Genomic DNA, 15135 nt, shown 5'->3' on the forward strand with positions numbered 1-15135 from the left:
AGTGGAGATTTTAAGTGATGTTGCAACCATAGGTCATTAAACATCGTTACCTTTTACACTCATCCAGCCACAAAGAAGCATGGCCATTTCTATTAATGCAGTCCCCGCCAATTATAGAAGGCATATTAATTTTGAGTTATGGTGATATGGCAGGAGCTGTGGCAATTCTGTTAATGAAACTAAAAACTTGTTATTTTTTAAAGGAGAGGGGAAAAAGTGGGACCGCAATTTTGACAGTAGGAAGAAAGCACATTGCTTTCCAATTCACTGACACATACAACTAAAGCATCTGGACCTTCAGCATGCCAGCGATGGATGGTAATGGTTTTTCCTCAAGCATGTTTAATCAGATTTCCTAAGTACATTGAGGAATGGTTGAAGAATCTTTCAGACCCCCTAATTACTTCTACAAGGGAGCAGGCGCTGAAACTAATGCAAAATTTTCTTCTAAGACTTGATTATGTGCCTGAGGAGAGGAATTTTATGAAATCTACCAAATTATTTTCTCTATGTGCCCAGATTTTGCTCCTCAATAAATCGCCAGCAACCCTCTATACAGCTGTTTCTGCCCGAAGTAATTGGAGCATTTCAGACACTAACTGGCAACTTTGGAACCGACATCAATGTAAACTGATAATGGTTATTGTTTCTTGGATGATATATGGGAGTGTCCATTTGAAATTCGAACTGCTTAACCTGTTGGGGACTGTACTTTTGACGTCTTGTTTTAATATATAGTAACTTCTTTTTTCACTACTTGGACGCTTTACCCGATCCTCCACTCATCTCATTTTTCAAATTATTTTCAGAGGCATATAACCATCAGCTCAATTAGTATTTCGTATTGTTATATATCAATATAACCAGAGTACTTACATCTTTTAGTTGAGCCTGGAGTGTTCCTATTTCATGTGATGATCCACTTTGACTCTACAAGAAATGAAAACAAAGTTATTGTATTAATTGAGGCCGGAAAATAAAAACTACAACAGAAGTGATCTATCAGCACCTCTAGAAATTAACAATGACACTTCATCTTGTTTTTTCTCGATTTAAAACATCATCCAAACATAATTTCAGATAATTAATTCTGATGAGGGAGATTAGACAAAACACATTGAAACCAATCAAAAAAAAAGGCTGGAAATTGCTGCAGTAGTGCATTTTGAGATGTGCACAGGTTAAGTGTTTTCCCTGCACCTTTCAGCTCAAAATATTGTCATGTTAAGTTGCAAAGCTGGAACAGAACAATGGGTGATTTTTAAGGAAATGTTTCAGGTAAAGGCTTGGTACCTTTCAAGTAGGATGCAAGATAAGGGACCTAAACCCAGGATTCTTTGGATGACAATGGAAATAGAGAATATGAAGAAACAAGCGGAGGCAGATGACGCAGGTCAACTGAATTCTTCAAGCAAGAATCAGGCCAAATACAATAGGTTGAGACACAAAGTGAAGAGAAGAAAAAGGCTGGCAAAGACAGAATACGAGAATAGAACGGCAGTCAACGTAAAAAAGGTAAACCAAAAAATCTTCTACTGGCACGTAAAAAGTAAACGGTATAAGAGGCAGTACCTAGTAGTGTGGTACCTATTAGGGACCAAGAGGGTAATATATGCTTAGAGCCACAGAACAAGCCTAGAATACGTCAGTGCTTTTTATCTGTGTTTATTATTGAGGAAGAGGATGCTGACAAAACATTGATGGAAGTGAAGATAGCAGAGGTAATGGATAGGATGAAAATTGATAACCAGGATGTACTGTCAAGGCTGGCTATGCTTAGAATGCCTAAGACGCCTGGTCCAGATGGCTTGCATTCCAGATTGTTGATGGAAGTTGGGTGGGTGGGGGGAGGGGCAGGCTGGTGGAGATAGCACAAGGGCTTGCCATAATCTTCCAAACTTCCCTGGACACAGAGGAAGTGCCAGTGGATTGGAAAGCAGCATCTGTGATACCCTTGTTCCAGAAAGAGTGTAATGACATTCCTAGCAACTGCAGGCTGGTCAGTTTAATGTCAGTGGTGGGCATGGCTTTGGAATCCATAATCAGGGGGAAAAACCAGATGCTTGGAAATTTGAGTTAATTAAGCAGAGTCAGCATAGACTGTGAAAGACAGGCCATGTTTGCGTAATTTAATTGAATTTTATGAAATAACAGAGAAGGTTGATAAAGGGAATGCAATACAAGTTGTTTGTATGATTTTTTAATGAAAGCTTTTAATAAAGTACCACATAAAAGACTAGTTAACAAAATGGAGGCTCGTGGAATGATAGTTCATGTCAGCTTGGACAAAAAGTTGGCTTAAGGACAGAAAACAGCAAGTCATGGTAAATAGTTGTTTTTCCAGACTGGAGGATGGTACATCAACGATACCAAACATGGAGGTGTGGCAGATAATAAGAATGATACCAACCTGTTACAACAGGATATGCATAGGCTAGCAGAATAGGCAGGTAAGTGGCAGGTTGAATTTAATACAAAGAAGTGAGAGATGATGCACTTTGGCAGAAGGGATAGGGAGAGGCAAAACAGACTTAATGGCACAGTTTTAAAGAGTGTAAGGGGCAGAAGGACCCAGGGCTTCTCATGCATAGGTCTTTGAAGATCATAAGGCATATTAAATCATGAGCTTCCAAAATAGAACTATTGAGTACAAAAGTAAGGAAGTGATGCTGAACCTTTATAAATGTGTTAAAAATAAAAAGCTACTGCGGATGCTGGAAATCCAAAACAAAAACAGAATTACCTGGAAAAACTCAGCAGGTCTGGCAGCATCGGTGGAGAAGAAAAGAGTCGACGTTTCGAGTCCACATGACCCTTCTGTTGAAGGGTCATATGGACTCGAAACGTCGACTCTTTTCTTCTCCACCGATGCTGCCAGACCTGCTGAGTTTTTCCTTTATAAAAGTGTGCCCAAATAGAGTACTGCATCCAGTTCTGGTCATCACACTTTAAGAAGGATGTGAGCGTTCTTGAGACGGCGCAGAGATTTATCAGATGGTTCCAAGGATGTGGGACAAGGTTAGGTTGGAGAAGCTGGGATTGTTCTCCTTTGAGCAAAGGAGATTTGATAGAGGTGTACAAAATTAAGACAGATTTAGATAAGCTAGACAAAAAAAAGCTGTTCCCATTAGCTGGTGGTACAAAGAAATTAGGGAATTCAAGGTTTTGGGCAAGAGACGCAGGGGAATGTGAGGGAGAACATTTTTTACGCAACAAGTGGTAATAACCTGGGACTTGCTGCATACGAGGGTGGTGGAAGCAAAGACAAATTAATGATTTCAAAAAGCAATTAGCTGAACATTTGATGGAAATTAACTTGCATGGCTATGGAGATAGGAATGGGGGAATGCCAAGTCTATGGGCTATAGTGAATAAATCTATGAAATGCCCACAGCGGTTAGCTGCAATAAGATATTTTGTTGCACTAGCAGAGGGGTGGATACAGATCTCGAGAGCTGAAGTTTTACTGTTGTTCTCAGATGTGGCCAGACTTCATCCGAAGTACTGAACACTGTTTTGATCACCTATTCACAGGAAAGACATTGCTTCTTGGAAAGTACAGATGTGAGCATTCCAAATGTGTATCAGGAATTTAATTTTTGATGAAAGCTCAAAGAAATTGGACTGGGTTTCTTTGAAAGAAAAAAAGAGGTTATGAGCAATCAAAGCTTTAAAGTCAATGAAAGTATGTTGAACTGAACCTTATCCACCCAAAGGGTAGAGTTGTGGAATTATCAGTGAAGGCCATTGAAGGACAGTATAAATAATAGCCCTTCAAGACCCCATTGGACACAATTCCAGAAAGTGAAATGGCTGCAGGGTATGGTGAGAAGATGAATCAATCTTTGGAAAAAGGACAGACTTATTTGGGTCCAATTACATTTTCCTGTTCCTAAAGTTTTTATTACTTCATCAGTCAGCAAAAATTCTAAGATCGTTGCTGAAAGACATTATCTATTGTTTTACAATAGGTTGGACATTTTCATTGATTTGCCCACAAATCAATAGAATTTTTTGAATTCAATTTCACATGCCAAGATCTGGTTTAATAAGATAATGAAAACAATCCTGTAAAGTAATCCAGCTCCAGCAGCAGACACACAAACCTAGCATTGGGCAATTTCCTAATCTTTGGGCTGTAAACCCAGTACTAAATCATGGCACTGCTGCAACTGCAAAAAAAGAAAATCGTGGGGCAGCACAATTCAGATCCCTGCAAGATTGAATTTAGATTGCTGGATTCAAAGACCCAAGCACTTACCATCACAGATGCCATGATAACAATAGATTAACAATGGGCAAATCAAATTATATAATTTTATTCATGCTTACCCAAGCACATAACTGACAAGTGAAAGTCCCAAGTGTGTTGTGCAGTGATCAGATAATGGAATATTTTGCATACATCACTAAGTATTGTTCCCTGACCATATTAAGTTTATGTACAAGAATATTGTATTCAAAAATACTGGGCATTTATCCCCCATCAAGCACCCCCTTTTCAAAAGATGGAACACCACTGTACATGCCATCACTATAGTCCATTATCTAAAACCCAACAAGGTACTATTGACAGATGATGGTGCTTTGGAGGATTAAATATATACATTATGTAAAACTGAAGCATATAAAATTAGGATGATTTAATAAACCATTCTACCTGAGGCAAAAGAGTTGGAACGTTGCTTTCAAGTTCTTTGCATTTTAAAGTGATTGCAGACAGTTTGTTTTTCAGATTTTCAGTTTCCTCACTCAAGGACTTGAAGAGTTGTTCTTTTCTCTTGATATCATTATTTTTATCTGCAAGCTGACTGCGCAGGGCATTCACCTCATTACCTCCAGGTTTCGATGGCTGATCTTTCGTCGTCTGTAGCTGCCTATCTTTCTGTTCAAGTTCTTGGATGTGCTTCTGCTTTGTAGTTTCAAGTGCAAGAATTTTCTGTACAAAAAAAAAGTTTGTAAAGATATTGCCTTGAAATTTCCTCTTTAGCAAACAACAAAAATAGATAGCTAAATATTTCTTTCAATTGAACATGCCCACAAATGGAGAAGTATTGTTAGAAAGGGTTGGAATTATCCACAAAGATTAAAGGGCTAAATTGTTGGAATTGAAAGTACAAATGGATGCCATTGTAGAAATTTGGGAGATTTTAGTATTATGTTCTTCTGCCAGGCCAGGAGAACTCGCTTGCACTTTAAATAGTATCGGAGGATATTTTATGTCCACCTTGCTATATTCTTGAAAGCCAGTTGAAGAAGTTGAACTGGAGCCAATCTTTACACACTTTTATAAACATTTATTTACAGAGTTAAATATTACAAGCATGTGCCTCCGAACTCAAAGTTTCAGTCTTTGCCCATTTATTGGGCCACAAGTAAATCCATAGTTAATGCCCACAATCTTCAAATTACAATGGACAGACCTAACAGGGCAGACCGCAAATCAACTCAAAGGTTCATTGGAAAGACAGTACCTCCGACAGTGAAGCCTTCCCTCAATACGGCACTTACATGTCAGCCTGTATTATGTGTTCAAGTCTCTACAGCGGGTCTTTTTGACACAAAAATGAGGGAGAGCCAAGGTGATTCCAAGCACTATTGAGTTTCGATTCCCCTTTGCTGAGTTTGCCGATTTTGCCTGCTGTTGCATAGGAAGACTAATTTTGGCCTCAGCACCATTACTGCTGACTAATTTCCAGGTGTTCATGTAAATCAAGATTGGCTGCAATGCACATGCGGTTGAATGTTCAACATTTTGCTCGATTGTTTCTGTAAAAATAGCTACTTGGAAAAGATCTCCAGCAAATAGTCAGCATTTTAGTGATAGCCACTACAACATGGTACAATTTAAGCTTGTTATGGACAATGAAATAGAGAAGTTGCAAAAAAATGTTTTGGATTGGGGGAAGAGCAGATTTTAGTAAAATAAGGCAGGATCTGGCCAAGGTAGACTGGGAACAGCAACTGGTAGAGAAATCTAGAGGAGCAGTGGGGCTTGTTCAAAAACGAAATGGGGAGGGTACAGGCTCAACATGTCCCCTCTACGGTGAAAGGAAGGAGTAACAAGCCCAGAGAACCATGGATGACCAGAGATATTCAGGATACGATGAGAAGGAAAAGAGAGGCTTTTAGCAGGTACAAGGGAAGCAAATCAGCGGAGGCATTAGTGGAGCTTAAGAAAGCAATTAGGAAGCAAAGAGGGGATATGAGAAAGCTCTGGCTGGTAAAAGTAGGGAAAATCCCAAGATATTTGCTAAGTATATCAATGGGAAGACGATAACCATGAAAAGAGTAGGGCCCATTAGGGACCAAGGGAGCAATCTATGGGTGGAGCCAGAGGACATCGGTAGAGTATTGAACGAATACTTCATATCCATCGTCACCCAAGAGAATGAGGATGAAGGTATTGAACTCGGGGAGAGAGACTGCGAGGTTCTTGAGCAAATTGATATAGGGAGTGACAAGGTATTGGAGGTAAAAGCAAAATACTGCGGATGCTGGAAATCTAGAACCAAAACTGTCTCTTTATGGGGTATGTAGAACATTCCTTGTTCCAGTCCTACTCAGGCCCCTCCCACAACTCTTTCTCCGGTACATCGATGGCTGCTTCAGTGCCGCTTCATGCTCTCGTCTGGATCTGGAAAAATTTATTAATTTTGCTTCCAATTTCCACCCCTCCATCATTTGCACGTGGTCCATCACTGACACTTCCCTTCCCTTCCTTGACCTCTCACTGGTGATAGACTGTCCATCAATATTCATTACAAGCCTACCGACTCCCACAGCTACCTTGACTACAGCTCCTCATACCCCGCTTCCTGTAAGGGCTCCATCCCGTTCTCTCAGTTCCTTCGCCTCCGTCACATCTGTTCTGATGATGCCACTTTCAAAAACAGTTCCACTGACATGTCTTCCTTCTTCCTTAACCGAGGTTTTCCACCCACGGTGGTTGACAGGGCCCTCAACCATGTCCGGCCCATCTCCTGCGCATTCACCCTCACACCTTCCTCTCCCTCCCAGAACCACGATAGAGCCCCCCTTGTCCTCACTTATCACCCCGCCAGCCTCTGCATTCAAAAGATCATCCTCTGCCATTTTCGCCAACTCTAGCATGATGCCACCACCAAACACATCTTCCCTTCACCACCCTGTTGGCATTTCACAGGGATCGTTCCCTCCGGGACACCCTGGTCCACTCCTCCATCACCCCCTACACCTCAACCCCCTCCTACGGCACCTTCCCATGCAACCGCAGAAGGTGCAACACCTGCCCCATTATTTCCCCCCTCCTCACCGTCCAAGGGCCCAAACACTCCTTTCAAGTGAAGCAGCATTTCACTTGCACTTCCCTCAATTTAGTCGACTGCATTTGCTGCTCCCAATGCGGTCTCCTCTATTGGAGAGACCAAAGGCAAACTGGGTGACCGCTTCGGTCTGTCCGTAAGCATGACCCAGACCTCCCTGTCGCTAGCCATTTCAACACACCACCCTGCTCTCATGCCCGTCCTTGGCCTGCTGCAATGTTCCAGTGAAGCTCAACGCAAACTGGAGGAACAGCACCTCATCTTCCGACTAGTTACTTACAGCTTTCCGGACTGAATATTGAGTTCAACAACTTTAGATCATGAACTCTCTCCTCCTTCCCCACCCCCTTTCTGATCTCCCCCTTTCCAATAATTTATATATATTTTTCTTTTCCAACCTATTTCCATTATTTTTGAATGTATTTCCATCCATTGTTTTATCTCTACCTTTTAGCCTAGTTTGATCCCCCCCCCCACGCACCAGGGCTATCTGTCACTTGCTGGGCCTGTTTTCCACCCTTAATGTCCCTATTAGCACATTTCTTAGCTAATATCACCACCGTCAACACCTCTTTGTCCTTTTGTCTATGACATCTTTTGGCAATCTCCACCAATCACTGGCCCTCTATCCAGCTCTACCTGTCTCACCCTGGAATGCGCTGCCTGGGAGGGTGGTGGAGGCAGGTTGCCTCACATCCTTTAAAAAGTACCTGGATGAGCATTTGGCACGTCATAATATTCAAGGCAATGGGCCAAGTGCTGGTAAATGGGATTAGGTAGGTAGGTCAGGTGCTTCTCACTTGTCAGTGCAGACTCAATGGGCCGAAAGGCCTCTTCTGCACTGTGAGATTTTGTGATTTAGGAAAAGGAACATCGGAAAAAATAGGGTAAAAATTGTGTTTAACCAACTCAATCAAGGTTTTTAAACAAGGTAACAGAAAGGGTTAATGAGGATAATGCAGTTGATGTATTCCATAGGAGTTTTCAAAAGATGTTTGATAAAGTGCAACACAATCGACTTGCAAAATTGAAACCCATGAAATAAGAGGGACAGTAGGGACATGAATACAAAGTTAGCTGAGGGACAAGAAACAGTGCAGTGGTGAACAGTTGTTTTTCAGACTGAAAGAAGGTATATCGAGGGGTTCCCGAAGAATAGGTATCAGGGCCACTGTTTTTCTTGATAAATATTGACATAGACTTGGGTGTAGAGGGCACAACTTCAACATTTGCAGATGACATAACCTGGAAGCCTTGTGAACTGTGAGGAAGATAGTGATAAACTTCTAGAGGACATAAACAGATTGATGAGATGGGTGGACACGTAACAGGTGAAATTTAATACAGAGAAGTTGAAGCAATACATTTTAGTTAAAAGAAATTGGAGAGACAACATAAAGGATATAATTCTGATGGGGTTGCAGAAACCTAACCGGGATAGGTATATGCACACAAATTGTTGAAGGTGGTAGAAGAGGTTGAGAAAGCAGTTAAAGCATATGGGATCGTGGGGTTTATAAGTAGGGGCACAGAGTACAAAAGCAAGGAAGTTATGATGAACCTGCACAAAGCACTGGTCCAACTGAGGATTGTGCCTAATTCTGAGCACCATACTTCAGGAAGGATGCAAAGGCTTTAGAAAGAGACCAGAAAAGACTTACCAGATTTACCAGGGATGAAGAACTTCAGTTATGTAGACAAGGTTGAGAGGAGATTTGACAGAGCACAAAAGAACAAGAAATTGAAGGCACAGATTTAAGGTGTTTGGCCAAAAAATTAGGAACAAGAGGGCATTTTTTTAAAAACACAAGTACTTAGGATCTGGAATGCACTGCCTAACAGGGTGGAGGAGGCAAACTCAATCAGGGCTGTCAAAAGCAAATTATATAAGTACCCGAGGAGAAAAGGTTTGCAGGGCTACAGAGAAAAGGCAGGGAAAGGGGACTTGGTGAGTTGTTCTTACAGAGGTCTGGCACAGACAACAGGCCAAATGGCTCCCTTCTGTACTGTAATCATCCTATGATTCTATTCCATTTACATCACCATCACTGCGGTACAAGACATTTTCCTTTGAAACCAAACACAGGAAGCTTGGAGCAGATACCTAAACTGCCCAAAATTAGAATGTTCCAAATTAAGACAGCAAAGTTTGACATTTACACCAACTGATTTTCTTGTTAGATGATCTTCTGAAAGGCACGGGCTGCTAGCCAAGGGAGCAGGCCAGCAGGCGCCTGAGCACCCTGCATTAACGTAGCCCGAGGCTTCACATCTGAGCCCCTCGTGTCAGTGCTGCCAACTATTAAAATAAGGAAAATAAATCACAGCCAAGCACAATCCTGAAACTCATGCAAACGCCGTGATGACAAATTCCACAATCGGTGGACACCACCAGACATAGTGCTGTCTTGTTACGGGCACTAATAACACAGTAATTTAATTGGTAGTAAGCGTACCTTTCTTTAACAGGGACACTTGTGCTGCCTTGTTAGATGACACTGGGGTAACTTAATGTCACCCTTTATTGGTCCAATGAGAAAAGCCCCACCCGGATGAGAATAGCATCAATTATCCCGTGGTCCTGAGGTCAATTCTAGCACACACTGGGAATGGGGTGAGAGCTGTGCTGGCTTTGCCGTTCTTGAACCCACCTCCAGCAGCCGGTTCCTCTCCCGTTCCCACGTTTGGCCTTTGCTGAGCTCCTCCAGGGATCTCTTGAGCAGCGCATTTTCCTTGCGGAGTCTGTCAGTATCGCTCTCTGACCGGGACGCAGCCGCTTTGTGGAGGCCGAAGCGGCTGCTGATGATGTTCCTGGAAGTCATGTCACTCACCCGCTCTCGGTTACGCCAGTCAACGGAACCGGAGCCGCGGCCCAACCGCCACCCTAAGCGGAAATGTCGCCAAACAATTTCAAATACCCCGCGCTTCCGGTCCCTCCCCGCGAGGCATGTCGGGAGATGGCCGCAGTGCGCATGCGGCAGAGCGGGGGGCGCACTGACAGTAGGCTGTAATAGTGCGCAGGCGCTAGAGCGGGAGGGGGTCTGACAGCAGGCTGCAATAGTGCGCAGGCTCCAGAAGGGGGTGGGGGAATAGCTATGACAGCGGACTGCAGCAGTGTAACTTGGAGGGAGGAGAGATTGTAGCATGTTCCATTTTAAATCAATAGTGTAACTTGGAGGCAGCATGTTCCAACAGAGGGCGCTTGTGAGAAGTGACTGAAACATTCTGGGAGAAGTCATCGCAGACACCCCGACTCAGGAGGGAATTGAGGAGGACCCACTGTCAAAGAACGGAATAGCCCCAAACATTACATTGCTGTAGTGTTTCCATCCCTCCTAACTCCTCAAACCTAAAAAAAAAGAGAGGAAGAGGCAGTGCCTTCAGGAGTGCACCAGACCTGCGAGGGACACTCTTCTGAAAGTGGATTTTAAAGCTGATTGGTGAGTAAATCCTGGGAGCAGACTCGGATGGGAGGAGCCCCGGAGCGGTGAGTATAAATCTAGCTTACCTCGGGGATTTGCGGCCTTGTCTCCAGGGAGCAGACTCGGAGAGAGGAGCACCGGAGCGGTGAGTATAAATCTAGCTTACCTCGGGGATTCGCGGCCTTGTCTCTAGGGAGCAGACTCGGAGGGAGGAGCACCGGAGCGGTGACCCTGGGGCACAGAGTAACTGAAGCCAAAACTGAAAAAGTGACGTCACAGGAAAGCTGTGACCTGGTTGGTTGGTAGGAAATCTGCACCAAATTTGAAAAAAAAAACACTGCAAAGCTAATTAATAAATTAATTATCTAAGTAGAGATGGCTGGGCAGGTGATGTGCTGCACCTGTATGATGTGGGAGCTGGCAGATCCCATTGCGAGCCACAGTGACCACATCTGCAGCAAGTGTTGGTTGCTGGAGGAACTCCGGCTCAGAATTGATGAGCTGGAGTCCGAGCTCCAGACGCTGCGGCACATCCTGGAGGGGGAGAGTTACCTGGACGCTTTGTATCAGGAGGTGCTCACACCCGGTAGATTAAGTACCTCAAGTCCGGTCAGTGGTCAGGGTCAGCAGGGTGTGACTGCAAGTGAGGCAGGTAGAGGGATCCTGTGTTCAGGAACAGAGGAGCCTCAGCTCTTGACCTTGTCCAACAGGTACGAGGTACTTGCTCCCTGTGTGGATGAGGAAGAGGGCTGTAGCGAGGATGAGCTAGCTGACCACGGCACCGTGGCACAGGAGGCCATTCAAGATGGGGGAGCAAAAGGACAAGTGGTAGTTGTAGGGGATTCTATAATTAGGGGAATTGATAGCTTCCTTTGTAAGCAGGATCGAGAGTCCCGCATGGTATGTTGCCTGCCCAGTGCAAGGGTGAGGGAAATCTCTGACCGGCTTGAAAGGATATTGGAGAGGGAGGGGGAGGATCCAGTTGTTGTGGTCCACGTCGGGACAAATAACATAGGTAAGACTAGGAAAGAGGACCTGTTTGGGGATTATCAGGAACTAGGAACTAAATTAAAGAACAGGTCCTCAAGGTTTTTAATCTCCAGATTACTACCCGAGCCACGTGCAAATTGGCATAGGGACGCGAGAATAAGGGAAGTAAACACGTGGCTAAAGGAGTGGTGCGGGAAAGAGGGGTTCCATTTCGTGGGGCACTGACATCAGTATTGGAACAGGAGGGATTTGTACCGTTGGGACGGTCTCCACCTGAACCGATCTGGGACCAGTGTTCTAGCGAAAAAGGTAAATAGGGTGGTCAACAGGACTTTAAACTAGGAAGTGGGGAGGGTGGGGGGGGAGGGAAAGGTAAAACTCCAAGAAGTATGACTAATGGGAAACAAAGCAGCAGGTTAGCATGTGGGGGGGTGGATTCAACTTCATGGAAAATTTTGAAAAAACTGAAAAGAAAGGAGAGCCCAGGAGAGGCTATTAAAGTCTCCAGAACACAAAATAGGAGAGAGTGTTTGGAAAGGGCTAGGAATCTAACTTCAAGCACATCAGATAAAGGGACGACAATGAGAAAGGGGATGGGAAATACAGGACTGAAGGTGTTGTATCTGAATGCATGCAGTATACGAAATAAGGTAAATGAGCTTGTGGCGCAGATTGAAATTGGCAGGTCTGATGTGATGGGCATTACGGAGACATGGCTGCAAGGGAATCAGGACTGGGAGCTAAATATCCAAGGATATACATCCTATCGGAAAGATAGGCAGGTTGGCAGAGAGGGTGGGGTTGCTTTGTTAGTAAGAAATGAAATTAAATCGATAGCAAGAAATGATGTAGGGTCAGATGATGTAGAGTCTGTGTGGATAGAGCTGAGGAACCACAAAGGTAAAAAACCCATAATGGGAGTTATGTACAGGCCTCCGAACAGTAGTCAGGATGTGGGGCACAAGATACACCAGGAGATAGAAAAGGCGTGTAAGAAAGGCAAGGTTATAGTGATCGTGGGGCATTTCAATATGCAGATAGACTGGGAAAATCAGGTTGGTAGTGGATCCCAAGGAAAGGAATTTGTGGAATGTCTACAAGATGGCTTTTTGGAACAGCTTGTGGTGGAGCCCACTAGGGAACAGGCAATTCTAGATTTAGTGATGTGTAATGAGGCAGATTTGATAAGGGAGCTTAAGGTGAAGGAACCCTTAGGAGGAAGTAACCATAATATGATAGAATTTACCCTGAAATTTGAGAGGAAAAAGCTGGAATCAGACATAACGGTATTACAGTTGAATAAAGGCAACTACAGAGGCATGAGGGAGGAGCTGGCCAGAATTGACTGGGAGATGAGCCTAGCAGGAAAGACAGTGGAACAGCAATGGCAGGAGTTTCTGGGAGTAATTTGGGAGACACAGCAAAAATTCATCCCTAGGAAGAAGAAGCGTACTAAAGGGAGGACAAGGCAACCATGGCTGACAAGGGAAGTCAGGGACAGCATAAAAGCTAAAGAGAAAGCATACAATGCGGCGAAGAGCAGTGGGAAAGCAGGGGATTGGGAAGCCTACAAAGACCAACAGAGGACAACTAAAAAAGAAATAACGAGGGAGAAGATTAAATATGAGGGTAAACTAGCCAGTAATATAAAAGAAGATTGCAAGAATTTTTTTAGATATATAAAGGGTAAGAGAGAGGCAAAAGTGGACATTGGGCCGCTGGAAAATGACGCTGGAGAAGTAGTAGTGGGGAACAAAGAAATGGCGGAGTAGGTACTTTGCGTCAGTCACGAGTGGAAGACACGAGTGACATCCCCAAAGTTCAAGAGAGTCGGGGGGCAGAGGTGAGTATGGTGGCCATTACCAAGGAGAAGGTGCTAGGAAAACTGAAAGGTCTGAAGGTGGATAAATCACCTGGACCAGATGGATTACACCCCAGAGTTCTGAAGGAGATAGCTGAAGAGATAGTGGAGGCATTAGTGGTGATCTTTCAGGAATTACTGGAGTCAGGGAGGTTCCCAGAGGACTGGAAAATCGCTAATGTAACCCCCCTGTTTAAGAAGGGAGTGAGGCAAAAGACGGGAAATTACAGGCCGATTAGCCTGACCTCGGTCGTTGGTAAGATTTTAGAGTCCATTATTAAGGATGAGATTTCAGAATACTTGGAAGTGCATGGTAAAATAGGGCAAAGTCAGCATGGTTTCATCAAGGGGAAGTCATGCCTGACAAATCTGTTAGAATTCTTTGAGGAGGTAACGAGTAGGTTAGACAAAGGATAGCCAATGGATGTTATCTACTTGGACTTCCAGGAGGCCTTTGACAAGGTACCGCACAGGAGGCTGCTCTGTAAGATAAGAGCCCATGGTGTTGGAGGCAAAGTACTAGCATGGATAGAAGATTGGCTGTCTGGCAGGAGGCAGAGAGTGGGGATAAGGGGGTCCTTTTCAGGATGGCGGCCAGTGACTAGTGGAGTTCTGCAGGGGTCAGTGTTGGGACCACAACTTATCACTTTATACATTAATGATCTAGATGAAGGAACTGAGGGCTAAGTTTGCAGATGATACAAAGATAGGTGGAGGGACAGGTAGTATTGAGGAGGTGGGGAGGTTGCAGAAGGATTTGGACAGGTTAGGAGAATGGGCAAAGAAGTGGCATATGGAATACAACGTGGGGAAGTGTGAGGTCATGCACTTTGGTAGGAAGAATAGAGGCATAGACTAATTTCTAAATGGGGAGAGAATTCAGAAATCTGGAGTGCAAAGGGACTTCGGAGTCCTAGTCCAGGATTCTCTTACGGTTAACTTGCAGGTTGAGTCGGTAGTTAGGAAGGCAAATGGAAAGTTGGCATTTATTTCGAGAGGACTATAATATAAAAGCAGGGATGTGCTGCTGAGACTTTCTACGGCTCTGGTCAGAGCACATTTAGAATATTGTGAGCAATTTTGGGCCCCGTATCTCAGGAAGGATGCGCTGGCCCTGGAGAGGGTCCAGAGGAGGTTCACAAGAACGATCCCAGGAATGAAAGGCTTGACATATGAGAAACGTTTGAGGACTCTGGGTCTATACTCGATGGAGTTTAGAAGGATGAGGGGGGATCTGATTGAAACTTACAGAATACTGAAAGGCCTGAATAGAGTGGACGTGGGGAAGATGTTTCCATTAGTAGGAGAGACTAGGACCCGAGGGCACAGCCTCAGAGTAAAGGGAAGACCTTTTAGAACAGAGATGAGGAGAAACTTCTTTAGCCAGAGAGTGGTGAATCTATGGAATTCATTGCCACAGAAGGCTGTGGAGGCCAGGTCATTGAGTGTATTTAAGACCGAGATAGATAGGTTCTTGATTGGTAAGGGGATCAAAGGTTACGGGGAGAAGGCGGGAGAATGGGGTTGAGAAACTTATCAGCCATGATTGAATGGTGGA

The 15135-nt window shown here is 44.1% G+C and overlaps 1 protein-coding gene across 3 annotated transcripts in view; it reads right to left on the reverse strand.

Annotated features, from left to right (window-relative positions):
• cep55l (centrosomal protein 55 like) overlaps positions 1-10217 on the reverse strand; it is a 43981-nt gene extending 33764 nt beyond the window's left edge. For 2 of the 3 annotated variants that reach the window (XM_078566020.1, XM_078566018.1), the window contains exons 1-3: positions 9956-10200; positions 4661-4939; positions 877-930 (exon numbers count right to left, since the gene is read on the reverse strand). In XM_078566020.1, coding sequence (XP_078422146.1) covers positions 877-930; positions 4661-4939; positions 9956-10126 — 504 coding nt within the window. In that variant the 5' untranslated portion in view covers positions 10127-10200. Of the gene's footprint in view, positions 1-876; positions 931-4660; positions 4940-9955 lie in introns of all 3 variants that reach the window. The other variant, XM_078566019.1, reaches the window with a different exon arrangement.
• Positions 10218-15135: the final 4918 nt, after the last annotated feature.

Source organism: Cetorhinus maximus, chromosome 20 (assembly GCF_964194155.1).
Source record: "Cetorhinus maximus chromosome 20, sCetMax3.hap1.1, whole genome shotgun sequence".
Classification (NCBI taxonomy): domain Eukaryota; kingdom Metazoa; phylum Chordata; class Chondrichthyes; order Lamniformes; family Cetorhinidae; genus Cetorhinus; species Cetorhinus maximus.